The sequence below is a fragment of the Epinephelus lanceolatus genome, chromosome 18, assembly GCF_041903045.1.
Source record: "Epinephelus lanceolatus isolate andai-2023 chromosome 18, ASM4190304v1, whole genome shotgun sequence".
Lineage (NCBI taxonomy): Eukaryota > Metazoa > Chordata > Actinopteri > Perciformes > Serranidae > Epinephelus > Epinephelus lanceolatus.
Window position 1 is genome coordinate 16140976 of NC_135751.1, and position 23547 is coordinate 16164522.

General features: G+C 42.9%; 1 protein-coding gene across 1 annotated transcript in view; it reads left to right on the forward strand.

The window, feature by feature from the left end:
* The window catches only part of rnd2 (Rho family GTPase 2), a 35219-nt gene extending 12758 nt beyond the window's left edge, over positions 1 to 22461 (forward strand). The window contains exons 3-5 of the mRNA XM_033644084.2: positions 14820 to 14929; positions 18253 to 18387; positions 21371 to 22461. Of these exons, the coding sequence (XP_033499975.1) occupies positions 14820 to 14929; positions 18253 to 18387; positions 21371 to 21640 (515 nt within the window). The 3' untranslated portion in view covers positions 21641 to 22461. The remainder of the gene's footprint in view (positions 1 to 14819; positions 14930 to 18252; positions 18388 to 21370) is intronic.
* The last annotated feature ends 1086 nt before the right edge of the window (positions 22462 to 23547 follow it).

Consider the following 23547-nt stretch of genomic DNA (forward strand, 5'->3'; position numbering starts at 1 on the left):
TTTTTTGTTTTATATTGAATAACAGACAGTTTGATGATGGCATGTTTTCTGGGCAAGTTCTTTGATGGATCTGACTGGGACACAGCGTGAATTAAGAGTCAAAAGAATATTTTACTTAGGTCTCTGCTATTTTGTGCTGTATTTATGTGATTGAGCTCTCACACGAATGGGCCAGTAGGGCGGAAAATAATTTTCCCTAATAGATATTGAAAGAGAAACAAACTTAGTCTTCGTCATTCTAAATTAATAATATATAACAAATGTAACCTCTATTTGAAAGCATTTTATTTTGTGTGTAAACCTGTGTGCTTCTATTTAAACATGGTAGCAATGCTTCATTATGATTGACAGATGTTTAAACAGACTTTTAATTGAGTGTGTCATAATATGATTCAGATTAAATTTGAAGGACCAGTGTGTAGGATTTAGTGGCTTCTAGAGGTGAGGATTGCAGACTGCAACCAGCTGAAATCTCTCCTGTGTGCCAAGTGTGAGCTCCTGGTTAGAATTCCATCAGTGTTCATTGTTCAGGAGGTTTTTATCGGGAATTATTGACAGAAGTATCTTCCTCCTTAAAACATACGGACCTGTTAATTTAAACTCGTAAAATCACTGAATAAATTGAAATTTTATTATATTTTTTTATGCTGTTTGGCTCATTCTGGAGAGGCTGCTAACTTCGGTGGCTGAGGTGAAAAGGCAGAAGGCCCTATAGAGCGCCAGTGCTTGGTTTGTCCATTCTGGGCTACTGTAGAAACACAGAAGTGCAACATGGTGGACTCTGTGGAAGAGGATCTGTTCTCTATGTAGATATAAATGGCTCATTCTAAGGTAACGAAAACACAAAGATTCTTATTTGCAGGTGGTTTTATACCAAACAAAACAAACTTATTATATTATTTTCCATTTCTGCCACTATATCCCCCTAAATCCTACACACTGGACCTTTAATGTGTGTCACGAGGAACATAATGTTCAGCAGGCCAGTAACTGTAATGTAATCACCAAAAAACAAACTCCTGTTACCCAGCATAGTAATGTTATTACAGTAATACATTATGTTACCCCGGCACTGCTCATGTGTTCGGAAAATTGGCTTTAACAAGAGAAGAGACACAAACTAATGCACCCTGGCACTGAACCAGGCATTTGTTTCTATTCAGCAGCAGCAGCAGCAGCAGCAGTGAATGCCTCAGTCATCCAGGCAGACAGGAAACCCACCCAGAGAACTGTGGCTCTGTGTGATTTCTCCCGGTCCACTCCCTCTGCCGAGTGCAACAGAACCCGAAGCAGCGCCAGCTTTGATCAGGCCACTTCAAACAGCCACACTGACTGGTTCTGCTGCTCCCAAAGCTAGCTCTCAGTCCCTCTGCCCCCCCCCACCCCCCCCCCCCCCCCCCCCCCCACCCCACCTCCACAGGAGCAAAACCCTCTCAGCATCCGTCTGCAGCCCATCCGAGCGTAAGGGGATACAGGGAGAGAGGCCGTCTTTCACCTCCATCCTTCACCCCCCACCTGCACCTCGCTCACACACACTCGACAGATCCCATCATTTATGGATGACTTTATTTATAAACAAGATCCAATGCGCTCTCTTTCTCGCTGCTGCTGCCGCCTTTGTGGAAGTGAAATTGCACTTGAAGTAGTGCCATGTCTCCCCGGCGGCCTCCCCAGGGGGTTTCGGAGTGGGCTGGGGGATAGATAGCACCATGATAGGGATGTGTTTGGATGGTTATGCACTGGAGGAAGCAGAGTTGATGGAGCAGAGGATGTCCTTTTCCACTCACAAGTTTTTCTTTCATATGCCTATGTAACTGCTGCCTGAATATTCTCACTCCGTCTTTCATATCAGACGGACAGCTGTGGACAGAGAAGCTGCAGTCAGTGTTATTACAAGTTTTAATGAAAATCCAGAGATTGGAAGATGTGTAGGAGTGGAAATAAAGGATGTGATCTCTGCTGTTTTACAGGTGAAAAGGAATAGAAAGAGATAAATTTGAATACTGCGTGTGCGTGAGGTGATGGTACTATTTGAGGACGGCTGGGACTCTTTTTTGATAGCAGAATTCATTGCAGAATGGTAATCACCAATACTTGGTTAAAGAATTAGAGTGGGTGTCTACCGCTGGCAGTGAACTCCAAAAATTACTGCATGATCTCAAAGACCTTGAAAATGGTGCTGTAAAAAATAAAATACTAAATGCAGCTTGAGGTTTTGTTAATTATTAGCAACCTTGCCAAATGTAGGGGATTTAATAAGCTGCAGCTCAGAGAACCAACGCCATTACAGTTTTAGACGAACATTGTCACACGCATTAGAAACTTTGGTTAACTGAGAGTTGATTATAGCAAGGGTCCTTATTGCAAGTGTCAAGGGCGCTCATTTTCTATCTATTCATTATTCTATGGGTCATAAATACTGTATTTAAGCTCAGCAAGACTTGTCTGAGTAGGAAAACTGCTAATTGTGGGCTAGACAATGATATACATTACATGCTATTCTAATTTCTATCATGAGTAGATCAGCTTTTACGTGTTTTTCCTCTTACACAAATACCATAATCCACTGTATACCCCATGTCAGGAAGGAAAAAAAGAAAAATAGATACCGTCCAAGCCTATGCACACTGCAGTAGGGTTGGGTGATACTGAAATTCCCCCACTGATGATATTGCTTGAAGACATACAGCAGTGTGTGAAAGATTAAGGGTTGATATCTCATTGTTGTAGGAATTTTGGTCTGGCTGCTCCTTGTGGATGGAGTCTGCGGCAGACATGCACATCCTGTTGGACAGTGAGTTTCAAGATTGGAGCAGAAATTTGTTGCGTTTCCATCTTAAGTCTCGACTTGTTTATTGCACATCTTACAAATCAATTTGTTCATGTTCTCTGGCAAACCTTTTTGATATGGTATGAAACCAAAGAATTACCAAACAGGCACATTTGCATTGTTATTGCTAACAAGAGTGGACAACTGTCCTGCTGCAGTTATTAGAGCTACATGGGTAATTACATTACCTACAGTGTCAGATGTGTGCTAGCATGTTGTTACTTTTGATATGTTACAACAATGCAGTGAAACATAGAGAAAGCAAGAGTGAAGAGAGAGACGGAGTATAGTGCAAAATTCAAAACAGGTGGTCCTCAAACATGAGGGCCATTATCGTGGCCAACAAATACTGTGCTGACTGCTAATCTGGTCATGTTGCCTACACTGCAGCAGTTAAAGCCAAATATGGTGCTGGTAAGTGATGTATGTATGATGCCTGTGTTAGTGTGTTAATGTCTGATTAAAATGTATTACGGGTATACTGTCAATAGTGTTCACCCAGGCCGCCTTTCATTTAGTTGTCCCCATAAAGCCGTGAATCCTCCTTAAGTCCGATCTGATCAGCTTTTGAGAAGTACAACTGGATACAGCGACTAGTCTCCTTTCTTTAAAAATACCTCATCCCTGTTTGAAATCTTCTGCTTCTACATGTTTAAGTTGAGCAATCAGACAAAACAAACTCTGCAAAAAGACTTGCAGTCTTTGTTGGGGATATCGGAACCAGCTGGGGTCCAACACTGAGTGGTGATAGAGGTTGTGCAAAGAACAAATAATCTTCAAGTCAGCATCTGGTGTGCTTTAACTAGCTCTTGTCTGTTTTTTTTTTAAACTGTCTTATTTGGTGGATCTTGTCCAAACAGTCTGCCGTTGCAGCTTTGACAAGACTCAGCGGTTCTGGCATGAGAAGTGTGGAGCTTGAGGAAACACATAAACAGATAAAGGCAGGTCCTGCATGTGCTCCCTGTGCTCAGCCCACAGCCGTTCACAGCTACTTAACTTCTTCACACAAACAAAAACGGGGCAATGTTTGTATTGTCATATCTAAACACATGAACATCTCCAAGGAATTAACAGTGAAACTGAGGGGGTGTACCGACGAAGACTGCCACACCAAATGCAAAGTCATGCCTCAGACAGTCAGAAGGGGAAAATCAAAGTAGAGACATGATTGGTGTTTTTTAAAAGTGAGGTAGGGAATATATAAATCGACAGAAGGAGTGAGCGACAAAAGGAGCATAGTGATCTTTAAAAGCAAAGCACAGCATGAACCAGAGCCTTAGACAAGACACAGAGATCAAACAACAGGAGATGAAATGCAAAGCCATTTCTCTGGCGGAATGAGAGTGTGTGTGCGTCTGTGATTATAAAAGACGGGCTGGGGGTGAGGAGAAAACTGAAAGCGGACACACTACTCCATCTCCATACCCCTGGGGCGAGCAGGAGACAGACAGTAATGCGGCTCTGTCCCCTTGCCTGTGCTGTCAGTGCTGTGGCCGACCCCGCTTTTCAACCTGCGATTGGACGACAGACACAGGCATTAACTCCTCGGCAGCGGAGCTCAGAGCAGATCCGTGGAAGGTGCTCGATGCCCTTCAAAGGGCTGCACTTCCTCCACAGGGGAAAGCGCAGGGAGCTTTGATCAATATCCCCTGTGTGAAGGCTGCAGACATGGAAGGTTAATGGCCATTTAACCCAGTGTCACCTCCACTGTCCCGGCTGTGTGCTAATGCCTTTGAAAACTTGACACAGCCATCTCTATTACAGTTCAACAGCTTTATCTGTGTGTGTGTGTGTGTGTGTGTGTGTGTGTGGTACATACACTTGTATACCCTATATGTCAGACTGCATGAGCAACCAAACATATAAGCCACAGTGAGTGCAGGCCATCTGAGGATGCTTCATCGTGGCTTTTTAATAGTTTGTTTCACTGGATTGAGTTGATTTTTCGCTCACAGATTCACCGCTTCAAGCTCCTTGTATAAGACACATAGTCGTGTCTCTGTTGCTTCTGCATATTGCACAAATCAGGCCAATATTTAGTGTAGTAGTGAAAGTTGCAATATTAGAGACAGACCTTTAATCATTGGTGGTCATTTGGAAGTATACAGCCCATCTGCTCTGTCGTCCTGTACCAGGAGGAACATCGTGCACTGGAAACATTTATTTGACAGATTTCACTCTGAAGAAATCAAACATTAATTAAAAAAATAGTGGAGTCAATAAGAAACTAGAACTCTGAAATCCATATTAATCCAATGAAGCTAAGAAATACATCCTCGATTCTAAAGCGATTAATACTGCACTGTGTCCTGTCGAGATTCTTCACTGTCATTTTAGGAAAATAAATACACCTCTGTTGTGTTCCACATTATCAGGATCAATACAATTATGCTATATTTAATAGGAAAGTTTGTCCCAGATGTAAAACAGCCGTCTTCCTAAATTTAAAGGAGTGGTACCAGTGGTTTTGCATGTTTTTACTGATTTAAAGGGCTACTCCCATGATTTGGTATTTCACATCCATAGGAGGGCTGATCCAAATCAAAGCAGCAGCAGACAAGATATCATTAATATTTGTGCCTGGTGTGAGTCAAGCTTCAAAAACACTGGGAGTCAAGCTTCCTATCATTCCAATCAATACCATGCTTCATTAGACCTTCCCTGCCAAAAGCCCTAATCTCTCTAACTGTACACCCCCAGTTTATAACACTGTGAAATATTTTTAATGTCAAATCCAATCTCCAAACTCATCACCAATAGGTCTGATGGTTATACAGCCTCTGGTGGAAACAGCCAATATTTAAAATGTAGCAAGCAGATATCAGGGCCAAGACTTCCTCTTTCATGTGCTGCTCATGGTTAACAGTAGATTAGCAACTTGAGACAGGTCCAGAAACATTTCAGTTCAGGCTGGGTGATAAGACAATCTTGATCTAGGATCAGGATAGAATTTATGTCAATAATGATAAGCTTTGGAGATTTTTACTTGATATGAAATGATCTTTCAGCTAGAGTTGTCATGAGGACCAATACTTCGGTAAGTCAATGCAAACACGCAAAAAACATGTCGGTACCTCTTTTTTTTTTCCGTTTCCGTAAGTACCGGATACAACTTTGCCTTCAGCAGGCCGTGTCGATTCCTGTTGGAACTGATGGGGGCAGTATACGCGTCAGACTGTGCTGAGGACGAGCGCCAAAGCGGCTGCAAACAATGTCAATTATGAATCTTTTCATTTTTAACTTTTGAGCCATGGTTTTGTATTTGTAGAACTTGGCTCGAGCCAAGAAAAGTGATTTAAAAATCTGTGATGTGATGTCATCACCATGTAAAGTCTATAAGCTGAGTGGGAACTTGCGGGCAGGGCCAACAGGAGAATCACTATTCAGTGGGCTGCATACCACAGAAATAAACCCGGAAGCTAGAAAAGTATTTTTGGCGAGCAACTCCATTCTAATGAATAGGTGCCATCTTGGCATCTGGTACCTAGTTGTATTATTGAAATCTATGCCTATCATCACACACCAGAAATAAATGGGACAACAGCCAGTCAGTCTGCTGCCTGTTTCTCTGTGTCACTGCCTGTTAACAGGAGGGCGGGGTTATCCTCCACACATAGTGACAGCAGCGTAGCGTCAGAGCAGAACCCACAGTGGTGGGGATGAAACAGACTTTAGGATACATTTTACATGGGTCACCAATGACAACGCTCATTATCCATAAGTGCAACAAAATGGAGACAGTATGATCAGTCTATCAAACACATGTTGAAGAAGAACACAAACTTGAAAAATGTTTCACCTTCTGTCTCTCTGCCCGAGTAACTTGCTGCTTCCTCTTGATCCACGTCCAGTTTGCTTCACACAGCCACCGAGAGCTCGTTATGCTAAAGTGCCCAAAGTGAACTCGTGTTATCCTACAAAGCTGAGGACATTGTCGACAAAAATGTTAACACTACATCAATTGTGAAGAGAAAGTGAATAGCTTAAAAGTAATGAAGCACGGATAAAGACTGCAAAATATGCCTTGAGTCAGTGCCAACCAAGACGGGAAACACACCAAGTTGAGAGTTATGGATGTAACTGAGGTTCTAAGAATTCTGGATGACCGCCAGTTTGATCAACTGAAGAAGTACCACCACGGCATTATTTTAATAAGTTAAATGACATGCTAGCTGTATGTTTGTTAAGGCAGATAAAGCAGGCATATTGTGTTATTACAAAATATATTCTTAACCAATCCATGTTTGCACAGTTGATGTTTATGTTATTCTTAGGGCTGGGCGGTATGGCCTAAAATCAATATCAAGGTATTATTTTGGGGGGATGCGGTGACGGTATGATATCGCAGCATCGTCTTCTCTCTTTTTTTTTACACCTTAAATAAAACAATTTAAATCGCCATACAAGTCTAGAATGGAAACTATTTATCGTCAGAAGTAAAACAGTTGCTAATCCATCTATTATTGTGTATAAAACGTTATACAGTATGTATAAACGTTAGAGGGAAGAGGGAGGGCCGGCGGCTCCCGGGCCCCCTTCTCCCATGGGCCTGGGTTTGGGGCGGTCGGCCAGGCCACCTCCATCACGTAGCGAGGGATTATATTGCAATATTGCAATAAATATTGATATCGATTCAACATAGAAAAAATTACTGTGCTAAAATTTTTGCTATATCATCCAACCCTAATTTCAGCTAATCTCTGTAAGCAGATATCTGCATATGAATGAAAAAATGAAAAAAGGTTAATGAATAAAGTGTCGTCAGATGATAGCTGGTGGATTTTGAGATTGCATTTTGGATGATGCGTTCTGCCTCTTTTGTTCTCCACGTGGACTGTGTACCTGCCACTCAAATCTGATTGGTCAGTATTACTTTGACGACAAATGGAAACCAAAACACTTCCGATACCAAACTTTTGTCCTGTTGTCTACAGATTCTCCATACATATGCAGATATCTGTTCACAGAGACAAGCTCAAGCCTAACTGACACTGTGAGTGTGTGTGTTACACTAATGACTAAACTGAGCTGTGTGTAAACCCGTGAGTGCCCATTTAATTTTCTACTTTTCTGTTGTTCCAGACAGCCATTGTTTTTTACATTAATTTCTTTATTTCATGAAAATCAATTAGCCGACTCTTTAATCTTGCTTGAGTTGTGTAACATCACAGTGAACATCGAGCTGGCGTTAATATTTGTCACATTACTGTAATGAGGTATTGCAAATCAATTTGCACTTACCAAGCAGTAAAAATGTAACACTGACCAAAATGAATGGAGACTTTATCCTCACTGTGATGGATTACAGAACTCAGACAAGTTTCAGACCCCTAATTTATTTTCATTTCATACACAAATGAATGGAAAGCAGTGGTTGGCTGGGACAGTGTGAAGATTATATCCCAAACTCTAAAACGGTAAAACTTGCTAGCTTGAAAACTTGAAAATCCCACGCTAATGTAACCGGCTGAAATTCTGAGTTTACTTTTTTTGAAGTCTCTATAAGTGAAGCACTAGTTTTATGCCACTCATCCAGGTAGATTTTTTTTTTCCATCTGGAGTGTGAGTTGAAAATTTCTGCCATGGGAATAAGGTCAGTGGCACCATATGCAGTAGACTGTATTGGATTCTAGTGGTGGGACTGTAAAAGAAAGTTTTGTGCAGGCTTATATTCACACACGAAAACACACGCTGTCTTGTACAGCAGAGTGGTTCACCGGGTCAAAGTAACTCCACCTCCTCTCGAAGGGTGTCTTGGCAGCAGCCTCTGTTTATCTCTGTTTGAATAAGAACCCTGATTGAGGAGAAACCATAAGAGTTCACACAACACCAACTGGACCTTCAGCAATGAAAAGTCTGCACAACCTCTTAAAGGATGTGCCAACCCTCTTCTTCTTCTCCTCCTTTTTAGTCACCTCTAATCATCAATGCACGGGAGTCATTAGCCTCCGCGATCCCCTCGCTCTCCTGCTCTCTTCCTCCTCACTTCCTTTCAGGGCCGCACAATGAATCCATTTGCATCCCTCCAGGTTGCTACGATACTCGGCCACCCCAACTTGAAATGTTTTGCCTTTGCTTTGAAGGTGAATTTCAAGAGGGAAACAGCTGCAGGAGAAGAAAAAAGATGCGGTGTATTTGGTGCTGAATGTGCCGTGTTGCTAAGGTTGCGGCTAACTCAATCACACTAACTGTTTTCGTTTATTTGGCGACATTTGAGAGGGTGTTTGTTTCCTTATACCCCGCCTTTGTCTGTGGGCATGGGTGTTTTTCAGTGTCTATGTGGTTTAATGAGGCTGTTAGTTGCTGTTGACTCCCTGCCATATGTGCATGAACACATCAGTGAGCCTCGAGGCATAGACTATTCTTTCCCCCTCACTCATAATGGCATAATGGTTTGCTTTTTAGCTGCGTTTGCAATGAGCATGCAACAAACAGAGAGAGAGAGAAAATTCCTGCTGTGATGGTTCAGATTAATGCACTGAAGACTGGGAGGCTTTGTTAGATGTTGATGCACACTCAATTTTGCAGGTTTCCTGAAGAAATTTCTCCGTAAAACTGCATCATTTGTGTTTTATTGTTAAGTTTATTTTCATTGTTTGCCCTCATAAAATGGTGATTCTCACAGAGGAGGGTTTGAATGAGCTGATAGAGAGCTGTCGTGTTTCAAACAGATGCTCCTACAGGGGAGTCAGCATGTCGAGGGACGGGAGACATAAACGAAGTCATACCACAAACCTTCAAGCCTTATTACTGTACATTAGCGCTCCACTAAGTTCTTGTCCGCCTCAACGACCTCTGAGATTTCTGGCCTTTGATGAAGCTCGACTGATGGCTGGTGAGGAACGCTTTCCTTCCCCCCTCTGTCACCTCTTCTCGGTGGAGCCTTCTGGGTGGCGCTACAGAGTGGTGGAGTGCTAATTAGCCCGCTGGAAATAAAGACAGAAATCTACTTTCCACTGTAAGCGATCGCCGGTGCTAAATCAGGCTAATGCTAATGCTTGAGGAGGTTTCGTGAGGAGGTGTTTTATGCCTGTCCTTGGCACGGCGAGGCAGGGTCCCATTCCTTGCCAGATGTGATGGTTTTTAGTGGTTCCTGCCAGGCTGTGCACCCCTCCCTCACCCTCCTGCTCCATCCATCTCATCCTGCTCTGTCTGAAATTCAATTGACCTTTTGTTCCACCTCACAGTGAATGGGCACAGGCCAGCTCCACCAATAGCCAACCCAGAGCTCTCATACCTCTTTATTTGATCTGTCCTGCCGAGTCCAGTGCTTTCATTACCTACCCAAACACCCACTGCGCACCCTCCTCTCCTCCACTCCTCTACAGCTACGTCCTCTTTTATCTCTGGTCATGTCTCTTTGCTGGAGGGGGACAAGTGCATTTCAGGCAGTGGAGGTGATATATTTTACAATCAGGAGAAAACTCTTTTTTCTCCTCCTCCTCCTCCTCCTCCTCCTCCTTCTCATGTTCTTGATCGTTATGGTGATTGGCTTTTATTTGTGCCTGCTCGGCTTGTTTTAAACACAGCACTTTTTCTCCTCTCCTCTGCCTCAGAGGACTTTTTTCCTGACTTTGCAAAAGTGCTGAGGTAGCCTTCCTGTCGCTCAGGGCAGAAGAGCTCTGAATTGCTGCGCTGTGATGGGGCCTGTCGACGACCGTGACCTGCCAATCATTTTGATCTTTGGGGATTGACAAATTGATCCCAACGGCCTCGTTCCAGCTTCTAATTACATCTTAAGTCCAACAAGCATTATTGTCTCAACTTTCCTTCATCTGACATCTCTTCCCCTTCATCTGGATTCTGCTTTAATTCCCCGGTTGCCTCTCTCATCATCTCATGCTTCTGCACCTTGCCCTCGCCCCAGCATCAAAGTCATTAAATCTTTTCTGTCCCCTCTCCACCCCCACATGCTCCGTCTCTTTTCTTCTTCAGCTCTAACCTCAGTACAGGTCTGCTGCACTGTGATACATACTAAAGACCAACTTCAGCAGCTACAGCACCTCATGTGTGACCACTACCAATCAGAGCTCGCTGTTGTACAATGTGTGCTTTGCTGACTGTTGGACTTGGCATCCGTGTGATTGGGCTTTTTTGGAAGTGTGTGTGTGTGTGTGTGTGTGTGTGTTAGTCCTGCTCTCTCAGCAGTACAAAACAGTAGCAATCTTGTATAAATAAGACGAGGAGGGGACTGTGAATTCCTGATAATGTCCTGTAGGGTGTAGTCTAAAATGACATTTATTTTTTCATTTCTTACTTCTGTATTACATTGAAAATATAATTACAGTGTATATTCTTAAAGAATGGAAAAACAAGATTGTCAAAAATGTTTTGCCTTTGGGCTTTTGCAGAGTTTAAAGGCACCACTTTGAGAAAGTTTTTGACCACTAGAAGTGTAAGGGTCCCTTTATTGCTTTCGCATTGATTCACATGCACCAAGCCCCCAGGAAGAGTGCCAGGCTCTGCAGCTATTTTGCAGTGGTTGTAACAGTTGAACTTGCAAGTCACGTGATGCACAGGGGACCAGAAACACTTAGCCTGTTAACACGTGGTATTAAATGTGCTTTGGTGTTCCAAATACAAGTGGACAGCTGAGATACATTGCTCCTCACACTATCTATCATGCATCTCTAGCTGACCATTCATGTTCTGATTTCATTGATGCCTAAGTCACTTCCTCTCGAAGGTCAAAGGCCTTGCACACAGGTATTACATCCAATCTGTCGCTAGCTGCTTGCTAGTCATGTTAGCAGTTGTGTTAGTATAGTTGGAGATATGGGTGTTGGCAAAATTCCACACTCTTCTTCCACAGGGCAAAACGATGGATGGTCGCGTGCACTTTGTTGTAAAATGTAAAAGTTATAGAGCGTTAGTATGCTGTCACCAAAACCACCACCACATCCTGCATTGATGACATAATTTACATTAGGACCTGGTCGGGGATGCATCAGCACACTTTAGCATTTACACAACAAAAGATATATGTGGTCAAATGTGTCCTAGACCACCTTGGCAAGTGGTTTCAGCGATCGGATCTAATGTGTCTTGGTGGTCGTTAACACTTTTATTTAGAGCTGTCCACTTGTGAACAGATCCTCCAAGATGCATGTAAACACCAGGTATAAGCAGGGCCAATGTATCCCTTAACCAGTCATTACAAAATGATCTGCTCCTCCAACAAAATGTCAGAGTGGAGGAGCTGGACCCAAACGCAGGACACTGCAGGCAACAGGAACTTGAAGAAATAGCTCATATTAACAGTGCATGCAGGCAAGGTAAAGCTGATAATACCAGGACAAAACCAAGGATCCAATAAAGACTGAACTGAAAACCAAGGCTTAGATACAAACTATTCTGAAGAGGGGATGAAGTGCAGGTGAAGAGATGGGCGGAGGAGCTCAGGTGGAGGAAATGAGGTGATTAAGCAGAAGAACATCAGGGAGCGGATAGGCTGGGAAAAACTCCGGGAGCAGGAAAGGACTAACAAGGCTGATTCAGGGTAGCTGTGTGGATGGGCGAAAGAGGGAAAGTCAGCACAGGAACACAGGAGGTAAAAAACACAGAAAACCATAAACCAAGAAAACACAATCCTCTTAATAATAAACCCAGCGGGGTGAACACAATGACTCTGTCCAGTCTCATGACAAATTTGTGTCACCAAAATTTGAGCCATTAGGACCAATAAAAACTAATATGTTTCAAAAAAGAGAAGTAATATCCTTCATGTGTGCAGAAGAGTTTTTAATCTATAAACAGTCTTTCTCAATAAAATTAGCACATATATGTGGGTTTTTCAAACATTGGAAAACCTGTTAAAATAGGCGATAGACTGTTTTTCCACTGCCAGTAAATTAGATCTGTGTACACCTCTCTGCCACAGATGAGTATCCTTTTCATCTGGTGTGTCGATTCGATGTCACGGACAGGCTGGAAAAAAGGGTTAGTAGTAGCATGAAAACCAGTGATTTGATGGTTATCTCTTTTTTTTATATCTGTAGCTTACTCAATCTCTCTGTCAAACTTGGTGCCAACTGGATTTTGAATGATGTTTGAGTGCTGCTTGGACGGAGATGGAAGTATTTTATGGCGGTGCATTATTCTATTTTGCTGGAAAAGAGGCTAGAATTAGCACATCCACCCGTGTGCCGTATTTCCATCACTGTCGATCAAAGGTGATCGGAGCTGGAGCTGATAAATACACATGGCTACTGCAGAGTCACAGCAGGGTGTGAACACTGATTGTAACCTTTCCCATTAAATGCAAAAGCCGGATGTTAGCGGGTGTTGTCCAGGTTAGGATGGCAGTGGGGTTTCTCTCCAGTGGGAAAGGGGCTATACAGTTTTTCACTGAAGAACTTTTACATTGTATGCAGTGTGCAAGTTTCATTAGAATGAATAGGGTACCACTGTGGAGAATGGTATACATCTATGATATACACAAAATGAGTAAGGGTGCGATAGACTACCTATCTGTGCTGACTGCAGAGGGCGGTGATACATATTGACAGCGCAATGCCACAATAAAAGTAGTGAAGAAGAAGCCTGCAAGCTGTTAACAATACATGCGTTTAAAAAAGTGATAAGATTGGATAAGCATTCAGAATATATTTGATCCCTTCATAGCAAAGTGCATTTTGGTGAGAAACAAAATGTAAACAAAACTGTTCCTCTCACTCGGAGGCACAGAAAGCATCCATCTTTAATGTGCAGGCTGTTGCATTGTTCTCCGTGGGGAGGGAGCAGGTCACCGTGGGACAGGCGGCTGAATAACTGGGGCTACAGGCCGCGTGCAGCTATTGTCATTCCATCATTAACAAAGAGAACATAGTGATGCTAAAACAGGCTGTAGCGCCATTGTGCTGACTCCATTTACCCCGCCAGACAAGGGCATGCGGTTCTTAAACACGCTGGCTGCCTTTTGTGTCAGGTCTGGTACAAGGCATGTTAAAAATCTGTAATTATCATAATCAGCTTGTGTGACCTTAAGGGATTAAATGCAATATTGGAGTTGTTGTATAAACCATTGCAACACTCAAGTATGATTCACTGATTTATGCACATTTGCAAGTGTAAAATGTGATTTGTCTCCAAACTTGTGAGTCTTTGTGACACTGAATTTTTGCAGCCCAGGTTGCTGTTGCAGTGTAAGGGTTCAGGTTCTTACCAGCTCCCAGGAGAGGCAGGAGGGAGAGTGCCCACAGCCCACAGCCACATTTCCAGTGAGAGAGAGAGAGAGAAAGAGCCCAGATATTTTTACAAGCCTCCTAATGAGAGCTGTAAGAGAGCAGGACCCGTGTAACCGAGCGGCTTGTGAAAGTACAGAGGCACCACGGCGCCTTCAAATTTGATCAAGGTACAGAAATGAAAAGTGAGAGCCGAGAGAGGCGTGTGAGTGCATGTGAATCTCATATAGTCGGAGAGAAATGGAAGATTTTAAGAACAAGGACCATTTGCGAGAGACAGGAAGAGGGATGAGTTGAGAGAATTAAGGGGTTCAACCTTTAGTTTGGCCTTTGTGTTGGCATTCGCTGTTGTTTCAAGATGATTATGGATTGTGTGCACAAGTCCTCCAGTCCTCAACCCACTATAATTCACTTTTGAGTGTGTGCTTCTCTGAGTAACCCCTCGACATTCCTCGTGAAGCGCTGTGATAAAGGGGAGGCCGCAGCTGTGTGCAAGCCCAAGAGACAACGATACTCAAATATGTGCACACAACTGTTAAGATCGAGACTCATTTGCATCTGCAGTGTGCATTGAAGCTGCAGCATGTCCAAGTTTATGTCACAGCCTCAGCTTTAATGGGCTATCCATGTATTATTGACCTTTAGATCACCTTCCAGGGATGAGCAGTGTGTTTTTAATTGACAGAATGAGCCATATGGTTGGGAGGAAGGACCTCATGGGGTTAATTCAAGTTAAAAACAAGTACACATAAGCATGTCACAGAAGACACCGTGACCTTACGCCATATGTTATTGTGTGTCCGCAGGTTCCTCTTATTACGACAACGTGAGGCCGCTGGCGTATCCTGACTCAGATGCAGTTCTCGTCTGTTTCGACATTAGCCGCCCGGAGACTTTGGACAGTGTCATAAAGAAGGTCAGTGTTTTTTTTTTTTAAATTTCATCTCCTCCTCTCAACACTTGGGATCAGCATTTAATATCTGCCGTGACACTGGAGAACTAACCGGAAAAAATTTCACTTTCTCCTGATCAGCATCGTGTACCCGCTCAGATTTCTGTGCCAGCAGCTTGCATTTTCATGGCTCAACAATAGAGCAAATCAGCACAGAGGTTAAAGCCTCCCGTTCCTTTATCTCATCAAAACGTCCACGGATACTTGACCCTCGTCCCTCTAAGGAATGGAAGGTCAGAGTGAAGAATGAGAGGAGAGGCTTTGCACCCGGGTGGGTTCAAGAGGAATATCAGATACGCAAATTAGCTACATCAGCCATATCAAAGAGGAGCTGTTGTGGAGCCTGTTTAGGAGCACGAGAATTGCCCTTCTGTAGGCATTTAAAATTTAAAATCTGAGTTTTATGCAGAACAGTTAACCAGATGGTGGCACTTAGCATTTGTAAGGTGGCTTATGGTTCAGATGCTGTGATACTGGAGTTGAGATTGGGGTGGCGGTTAAAGTATGATACTGGCAGGGCAGGGTTGTGGTCGTGGACGTGTTTTTACAGCCGGTGGCAATACCTATTGTATGTGCAGAGACACCCAACTTAATGGGTTTGTTTGCGTGCATGTGTGTCATGTGAAATAAGCCCGTGCCTTTTAGTGGTCTCTCATCTTGAAGCCATGTGTGTGTGTTTGCCTTTGAACTGCGCTGCTTGTGGGCTGGAGACAGTTCCCACGGCTGGCCTGTTGACGTGTTTAGTGGTCTGAAGGGAGCTGCTAAAATGCCCCAGCAGACTTTGTAGATCTAACCCGAGACACCTTTTTTTTAACTCACAAATATCTCACAAGCCTCAGTGCACACTGTCAACAGGGGGAAGCAGAGCCACCGTCAAGCTTTTGGTTTTCCCATGAATCCCTTGGCAGGGGGTTTCCATGACCCCTGACCCCGAGCTGTCGCCCTGGTAATCTCTGAAACTGAGGGGCACATGGAAAACCTGTTGCACAATCACCATCCCAAATTAGACTCTTGACCTCTAAGAACAAGCAGGTCACCGAGGTTTGTGGATGACAGCTGGGGGAGGAGAGATGGTGAAACAATCAAAGCTTTTGATTGGGTGTTATTGGCAGAATAGGGGTGGGCTTTAAAAGGTCAAAGGTTGTTCTCAACGTGAAGGATCAATGGACACCCTGACATTCTGCACATGGCATGAGGAATATTTCAGGGCTGTCGGCTGCTGTCGTGCGTTTGTGTCCCAGGGAGGAGAGACTGTGTTGGTTCAGCTGAGTTTCAGAAGTGACATTTAATCTCAGGATGATTTCGGGAGGAAGACTGCTCAACCTTTTCTGTACAGAACCTGAAATAGATTTGTTGACGGGGGCTGAGTGAGCAAAGTAAAACACACATCAGGTGCTGCAGAAATCTGAATCAAGCTGGCATGATGATAGATTTTATTCTCACATGGTTCTTTGTGTAATTAAACTTTTTTGTACAGTGAAACAGTGCATGGGATTATTGAAAAATAAGATGAGCTTTTATCAACAATGTCTTAGAATTGAGAATTGAGATGATTTGACTATTAATCAAAAATTAATCAGCAAGTATTTTCAAGCAAATCTGCCAAAAATTCTTTTGAGCCAGCTTCTCTGTTGTTAGGATTTGTTGTCTTTCTTTCTCTTTTTTGATAGCAAATTCAAAACCATTGGGTTGTGGAGTGTTGGTCAGACAAAAAGTAATGTAAAGTAGAGCTGCAACAATTAACTGATCAGTTGTTATTATCAAATCACTCCCCAACTAATTTGATAACCAATTAACCAGTTTGAGAAAAAAAGTAAAAATTTCTCTGATTCAAGCCTCTTAAAAATTCTTCTATGACAGTAAATGGAATATTTTTGGGTTGTGGACAAGATAAGACAGCTGACGATGTCATCTCGGGAAACACTGATTGACAATTTCACCATTTTCTGACATTTTATAGACCAAACAACAAATTGATTAATCAAGAAAATAACTGACAGATTAATTGAAAATGAAAAGAATCTTTAGATCCAATCCCAATGTGAAGATGTCAGCTTTTTTTTCAGAAAGTACGATGTGCAATTTTCGATACTTTCTAACAATGCAATGACCAAAACAATTAACTGATTGAACACGAGAATACCTGTCAGAATAATCTAATCTAATGTCTGTTACTACACAGGGGATTTTTATAGAGCTGCAACTTTTTTTTTACATTAATGTCTTAATTATTTAATTAATTGCCTGATTTGTTGTTGAGTCTCTAAAATGACAAAACATGGTGAAAATGCCTGTCACAACTTCTCAGAGCCTTAAATTATGTCTTCAAATTGTTTGTTTTGTCCAGTCAACACCCAAACACAGCATACTGTCCTCCGCTGTTGTGGGTTTTTCCTCCTTTGTTCTTAAAAAGAAAAAAAAACAAACATCCCGTCCACACAAGCACTGCTTCAAAACATTTTCAGTCCAAGTGAAAACACAAAAACACAACTGAAGCACTGTCAACAGCATGTCAAACCAACAGGCAGCAATATAAACATAACCCTGAAGGCTCTGATGAAGACGCATCTGATGTTGAAACATTAGACTTTTAATGAAGTTTGTTGCTTCTAGTCTGTGTGCTCGGGTATGCTTTAAATCTCACCTCTGAAGTCTCTGCGGATATAAGATCACCCTACTGTGAGAGCTCCAGACAGGCCTGCCATTCCTTGTGAGGAAAAAGGAAAAACAGCGCACACTCTGACGTCACAAGCCAAATACTCTGGTTTCCCTGTCTACACATCGACACTGAAAATGGAGTTTATGAAAATCTTATTAAGGCACAAAAGCTCAGTTTTCAATGACCTAAAACACATTTTATGAGTCAAAGTAAGGCCAAAGCAAACAGAATAAGCTATGTTTCAAAAAATACTCATGTACGTGTGGACGAGTCCTTAAACAATAAAATAATGAGAAAAATGTTTTTCTGAGAAGTGTTTTTTGTATTCCAAAATATGAGGAATTGACCTCATCAACCTATTTAATCTCAGTAATGCTGATATAAGTGGATTACAGATTGTAAAGCAAGTACACAGAGGACGTTTTAATTTCCCTTCGACATAAATGAAGAAATGTCTTTTATCAAGAGAGCATTAATCTCCCTCGAGCTCAGGTATCCAGTGTCAGAAGAGCCAAAGGTCGTCACTGTATCTCAGCAGCTCACCAGTCAGTACAGGTGGCTCTGCTCTCAGATTTGGCACAACCAGTGATGTATTTCTCTGTCTCTCTGTCGGCTCATATCTCAACAGTGGCAAGCGGAGACGCAGGAGTTTTGTCCCAACGCCAAAGTGGTGCTGGTTGGCTGTAAGCTGGACATGAGGACAGACGTCAGCACCCTGAGGGAGCTCTCCAAGCAGCGCCTCATCCCTGTCACCCACGAGCAGGTGAGAACAAGCAGATGATGGATATGTGGGGAGAAGGGGGTGGGATGAGTAATGAGAGAGGGACTTGGAAGGTGCCCTGGGGGAAAGAAAAAAAGACTGACTTGAAAACAACAACGGTTTATGGGAAAAGAAATTAGAAAGCAATCAAGGGATTTATACCATTTTTCCATCTTGGATCAGAAGTGGCATTGCTTCTATAGTGAGAGTGTGAGAGGGGGCTCAGGCAACACAATCAACCAATGCAGAGTAAGACCTGTGTGATATCCCTTGGGGACATGTTGCTGGGGTTGGCGTTTTGACCGAAATTTGCTGACAAGCAATGCGAGGTTGCTTATGGTGAGGGCCGCGGAAGAGGCACGGGCGGTTAGTGGAGTTTATGTCTAGGGACACATTTTTCCCTGAAATGAAATATTCATGCAGATTTAGGGATTTTCAAAATGCAGGATGAATAGAAAAACGGACATTGATAAATGAATGAGCCCTTTTCTCACATGCCGCCATGACCTCTAAGCCAAGGGGATGGGGTGAAGCGGGAGGGGATGATAAACTGTTCTGTAAATCTGTGAATTTTAATCAGCTTTCAGCGTGTTCATTTTGTGCTCTCCCGTGTTGGACATACAAAAAGTGGAGGGGCTTTTTCACCGCCACACAAAAGCCCTCAGAACAAAGGAGCCTTTTTTTCCACTGCTGTCTGAGAGCTCGCCGGAGGCTAATAGCATGCAGCCTCCGAAAAAATCAGCAACTGAAAACAACAGACAGTTCATGTAAATAAGATACATAAACAAAAGATGGAGTGGCAGACCACAGAGCTAATGTTAAATAGCTGGTGACCATTTGTGGCCAGGCCCGCATTATGCTATTGTTTTGCTCCGTCTCAGTCACTGTTTTCATCTGAGGCAACTACTGTTTGTCCCTCCAACATGCCCAGAAAATGTGTGTCACACAGCAGATGCCAACGCTGCACACAAAAACCATTTTGGTGTTCTAATCCAAAAGCCTGTGTTGTTATCCTGTTGTTGATCTTAAATTGAATTCCAACACAGCTGAGGAGTCGCCGGCGAGAGTGACCACTGGGTGAACTCCAGAAATTTCCCCACTAAACTGCCCGAGATCCGATCGAGCTTTTCCGCTTGTCACGACAATCTCTACCTCGGGCCCCCCTCCCGCCGCCGCCGCCGCCACCCCTGAATCTAAATCTGCTGTTCCACCTAATGAGGACTTCATTGCTTCTTATATGCGGCTCAGTGCACAGCCACGATAAAAATCAAACCACGTCCACTGGGGATGAAAAGCTCTCTGTGTTGGAGAGCATGCGATTTCAGGGTCATGGGAAATGCAGTCCTGTCTCATCTGTTACAACCTTTGCATGTCTCGATCCCGCGTTGTTGTTTAAAGTCTTGATCATGTAACAAGAGATGAGGCTGAACTGTAGCAAAGAGAGAGGCCGAGGGACTCGAAAATTAAATTTGCCTCTGATTTGATCTCAAGCAAACAATTTACGGTCTCAATTAACTGGGTATATTGTAACATTACTCAGGGGGTGAGCTCCAGTGCTGGAGGAGTTCTGTTAAGAGTTTAGTCTCTTCTCTCTAAATAGCTGCACAGACCATGTCAACACTGGCCCAGTGGGCCCTGTGCTGCTCTGCTCCCCCTCTCTTACCACAGACTGAGGAGTCAGAGCATCTACATTATTCATGCCTCAGATGGAGGGGCTTCATTTGTCTCCAGACATGTTTAGATCATTGACATTCAGTCAACGGTTTAGACAGACATCTTTTTCTTGCATCTGCTGCCTCTTTCAGGGACATTTAGTCTTCCACTGTTGAGATATAGCACCCGCATATGCCAAGGTACAATGACAGATGGGGTGTATGTCTTAAAATTTCATTTTCTTTGTGAAGCGCTCACACAGCACCTTGATGTGGAGTAAACCCCGTGTCTGGCACAACCTCTGAAAAGGAGCAAGACATTGCTGTGTCATGGTCAGGAGTTGTATTAGAAAAAAATGCAAAATGCAAAAAGAAAACCATTGAAAGGAGAAAAGATACACCAATAATGTTTTGTGAAGATGTCAAGTTATTCAAGCTGATGTTTTTTTTGTGGCACTGCTGATAAAATGTCACATTCAGTCTTACCCTTTGTCTTTAATGTTTCCTGTAAAAGCTTTTGTTTCATCTGTTTTGAAAAATGCCATATGCAAATACAAAGTTTTCCTCTTACCTGTCGTGCTATCTATCGATGTAGATTGTTCTGGTTTGAGTTTCCAAGTGTTGGAGATATCAGCCATAGAGATGTCTGCCTTCTCTGGAATACAGTGGAACTGAATGGCACTAAGCTGTGGTGCTCAATGTGCCAACCCCCCCCCTCCCCCTCAAAAAAAAACAGCAATGTCTCTTTCCAGAGATCATGGTTACTCAAGATAATCCACAGATCTTGTTGCGAGCAGTTTTATGTAGGAACTATTTTCTTTCTACCAAACTACACCACTCACCCAAATGTATCACTGCGCAGAGGAGTGCATCTACTGCTTGTGCTCCGCCAGTAGTAGATGTAATCTATAATGGCGTAACATTAACTATCTCAGTGGTGCTAGGTGAGCTAGCAGTAGAAGCATGCTTCCTTCTACCTGGTGATCAGTTGGCGGGTGTAGTTTGGTAGAAATTAAATAGTTTCCTTGATGATTATCTTGAGAGAATGCATCATGATTTTTGGAGAGAGACATTGCTGTTGAGGTTTCTTTTTTTTTTGGTGCTTTGAGCACCACAAGCTGAGTTCCATCTAGTTTCATTATATTCTGGAGAAGGCAGACATCTCTATAGCCGATATCTCCAACACTCAGCAACTCACACCAAAACAAGCTACACTGATAAACAGCACTACAGGTAAGAGGAAAAATATGTATTACCGATTTTGGGGTGAACTGTCCTTTAAAAGTTTGCTTGCTTGCTAATCGTCTCTCGCTCTGTCTGTCTCCGTGTTCCAGGGCAGCACAATAGCTCGACAGATGGGGGCAGTAGCCTATGTAGAGTGCACCTCCAAAGTTTCGGAGAACAGCGTTCGGGACGTGTTCCACATCACCACAGTGGCGTCGGTGCGGCGGCCACACAAGCCACAGCTAAAACGCAGCAGTTCCCGCAGAGGCCTGAAGCGAGTGTCACAGCTCCCCCTGCCACCCCTGCCGGGTCGGACTGAGCAAATGGACGAGGCCCCAGCCATGAGGAAGGACCGGGCCAAGAGCTGTGTGCTCATGTAGAGACCCATCACTATAAATATATATGTATATACATAAACACAGAAATATATAACAGAGGAAGTCTATTTATTGTTTTCGGTTGTTGTTTTTTTTTTTCGTATTTTGATTTTTTGCACTGCAGAAGAGTGAGGAAAAAAGAAACAGTGGAAGCTGTGGAAAGAAATGCTTTGGATTTTTCCTCTTTTTTTTTTGTTGCGTGTGTGCATATTTTCTGAGCTGTTTACATATTTGTGTTGTTTTGAAATGATGGCAAATTGGACTAACCCCTTGGACACGAGGAAGCTGTGATAGTGGAAATGCCGTCTAGTCCCGGGTATTAAAGAGGAATTAATTTCCTGAAACCACTCTAATAGGAGGATGGCACCGCGGCGAAGCGACAGTGAGGAGGGTGAAGTGCATGTGTGGAGGACCATGTTGAAGCAGGACGTCTGGGGATGAGACTTGTTTTTTTTCAAAGAGTGTTGCTCAGCGAACATGAGGACTAAATCTGTAGCTGCACTGTCTGAAGTTGCTTGCTGTTGCCATATTTGAGAGGAAATGTACAGTAATGCTGAAAAGGGATTCTAGTGATTAGATGAATGATGGCTCATACCAAACATTAGGAGCTGGAAATGAGATTCTGTAACACTGAAATATTGTGACGGTGTGTGTGTGAGCATTACTACCACAAGTGCATTTTTAGAAATCACAACATATCTGATTTTATTTTTGCTCATTTAACACTATTTTTCTCATCAACTCCAAATGTGTCAGTTTGACTCAAAGATGTTTCAGATGTTTTAAAGATGTTTCTTTGTGGAAAATAAAGTGGTAAAATGTTAGGGCTATTTTGTTTTCCTTTCACTGAAGTCTAGAATAAATCTAAAGCTTGGCTGTACAGGGAAAGGATGATTTCTGGAAAGTTTCATTCCTTTATTTCATTTCATGGCATCAAATGTAGATCATGTCATTATTACTCATTATAACCAACTGTCTCAATATGCTCAGATGGAGCAATCATTCACAAGGCTTACTCTTTTCCCTACAACTTCCATCTATGTGCATTCCTCTACCAGCTTTCAAAAGCCGTATCTGTTAGGAATAACTGTCCATTTTCTGCTTTAGTGTCATCTCCATGCTCTCATGCTGCCCTGCAAGTCAAAAAGCACTGCAGCCCGAGGAATGAGTCAGTCTTTCAAGGTAATGTGCACACTGTGCAGACCTCTCAGCTGGCAAAATTGAACTGCAATGCAGCAGCACCGGAACGCTAATGTAGTGTTTTTGGACTCCATACTATTGCAGGAGCTTCAAGGCCTATTCAGTACAACAGATGATATGACATGTGAGCTCTTTCATCTGCAGAGAACAATTTTGCTGTCCAGTTGATTCAGGGACTCCAAACCTTTCAAAGCTGTTTTTTCCCTGAGCTGTTTCTGTAAAAACAGTCCATTGGTCAGTCTCAATGTGGACAGTTTCTGTTAGGCAGCAGGACTTTCTGTCTGGAGTGTTTTTGAAGTTGGCAAGCTGCTGCGTCCTGACAGGATTTAGGCGGAGGTGAGAGTGGACAGGCCTGTCTGCTGTAAGTCATAACACGCTGGCAGCAACTGAGAGCTTTACCTTTACAACTGTCAGTGTTGTCTGGCAACTTAGGTGTTGTTACATCGCAGCCAGATATTAAACCATTGACAAGATGAGCTCAAATGATGGATGAAATGTCAGAGGCACTGGGATGGATGAAGAGAGAAACAAGCTACGACAAGAAATAAAAGGGGAAGTGACAGACGGTGGAAGTGCAGAAGTATTAAAGCATTATTCCACCAAAAATATAGCTTCTGAGTATCAACTACACAACTCCTGCAGGCTTGAAATGTGGCTCTGAAAGTTTTACAGCTTGTTCCTTTGCAAAGTGGTGTAGTAAATTGGATTAA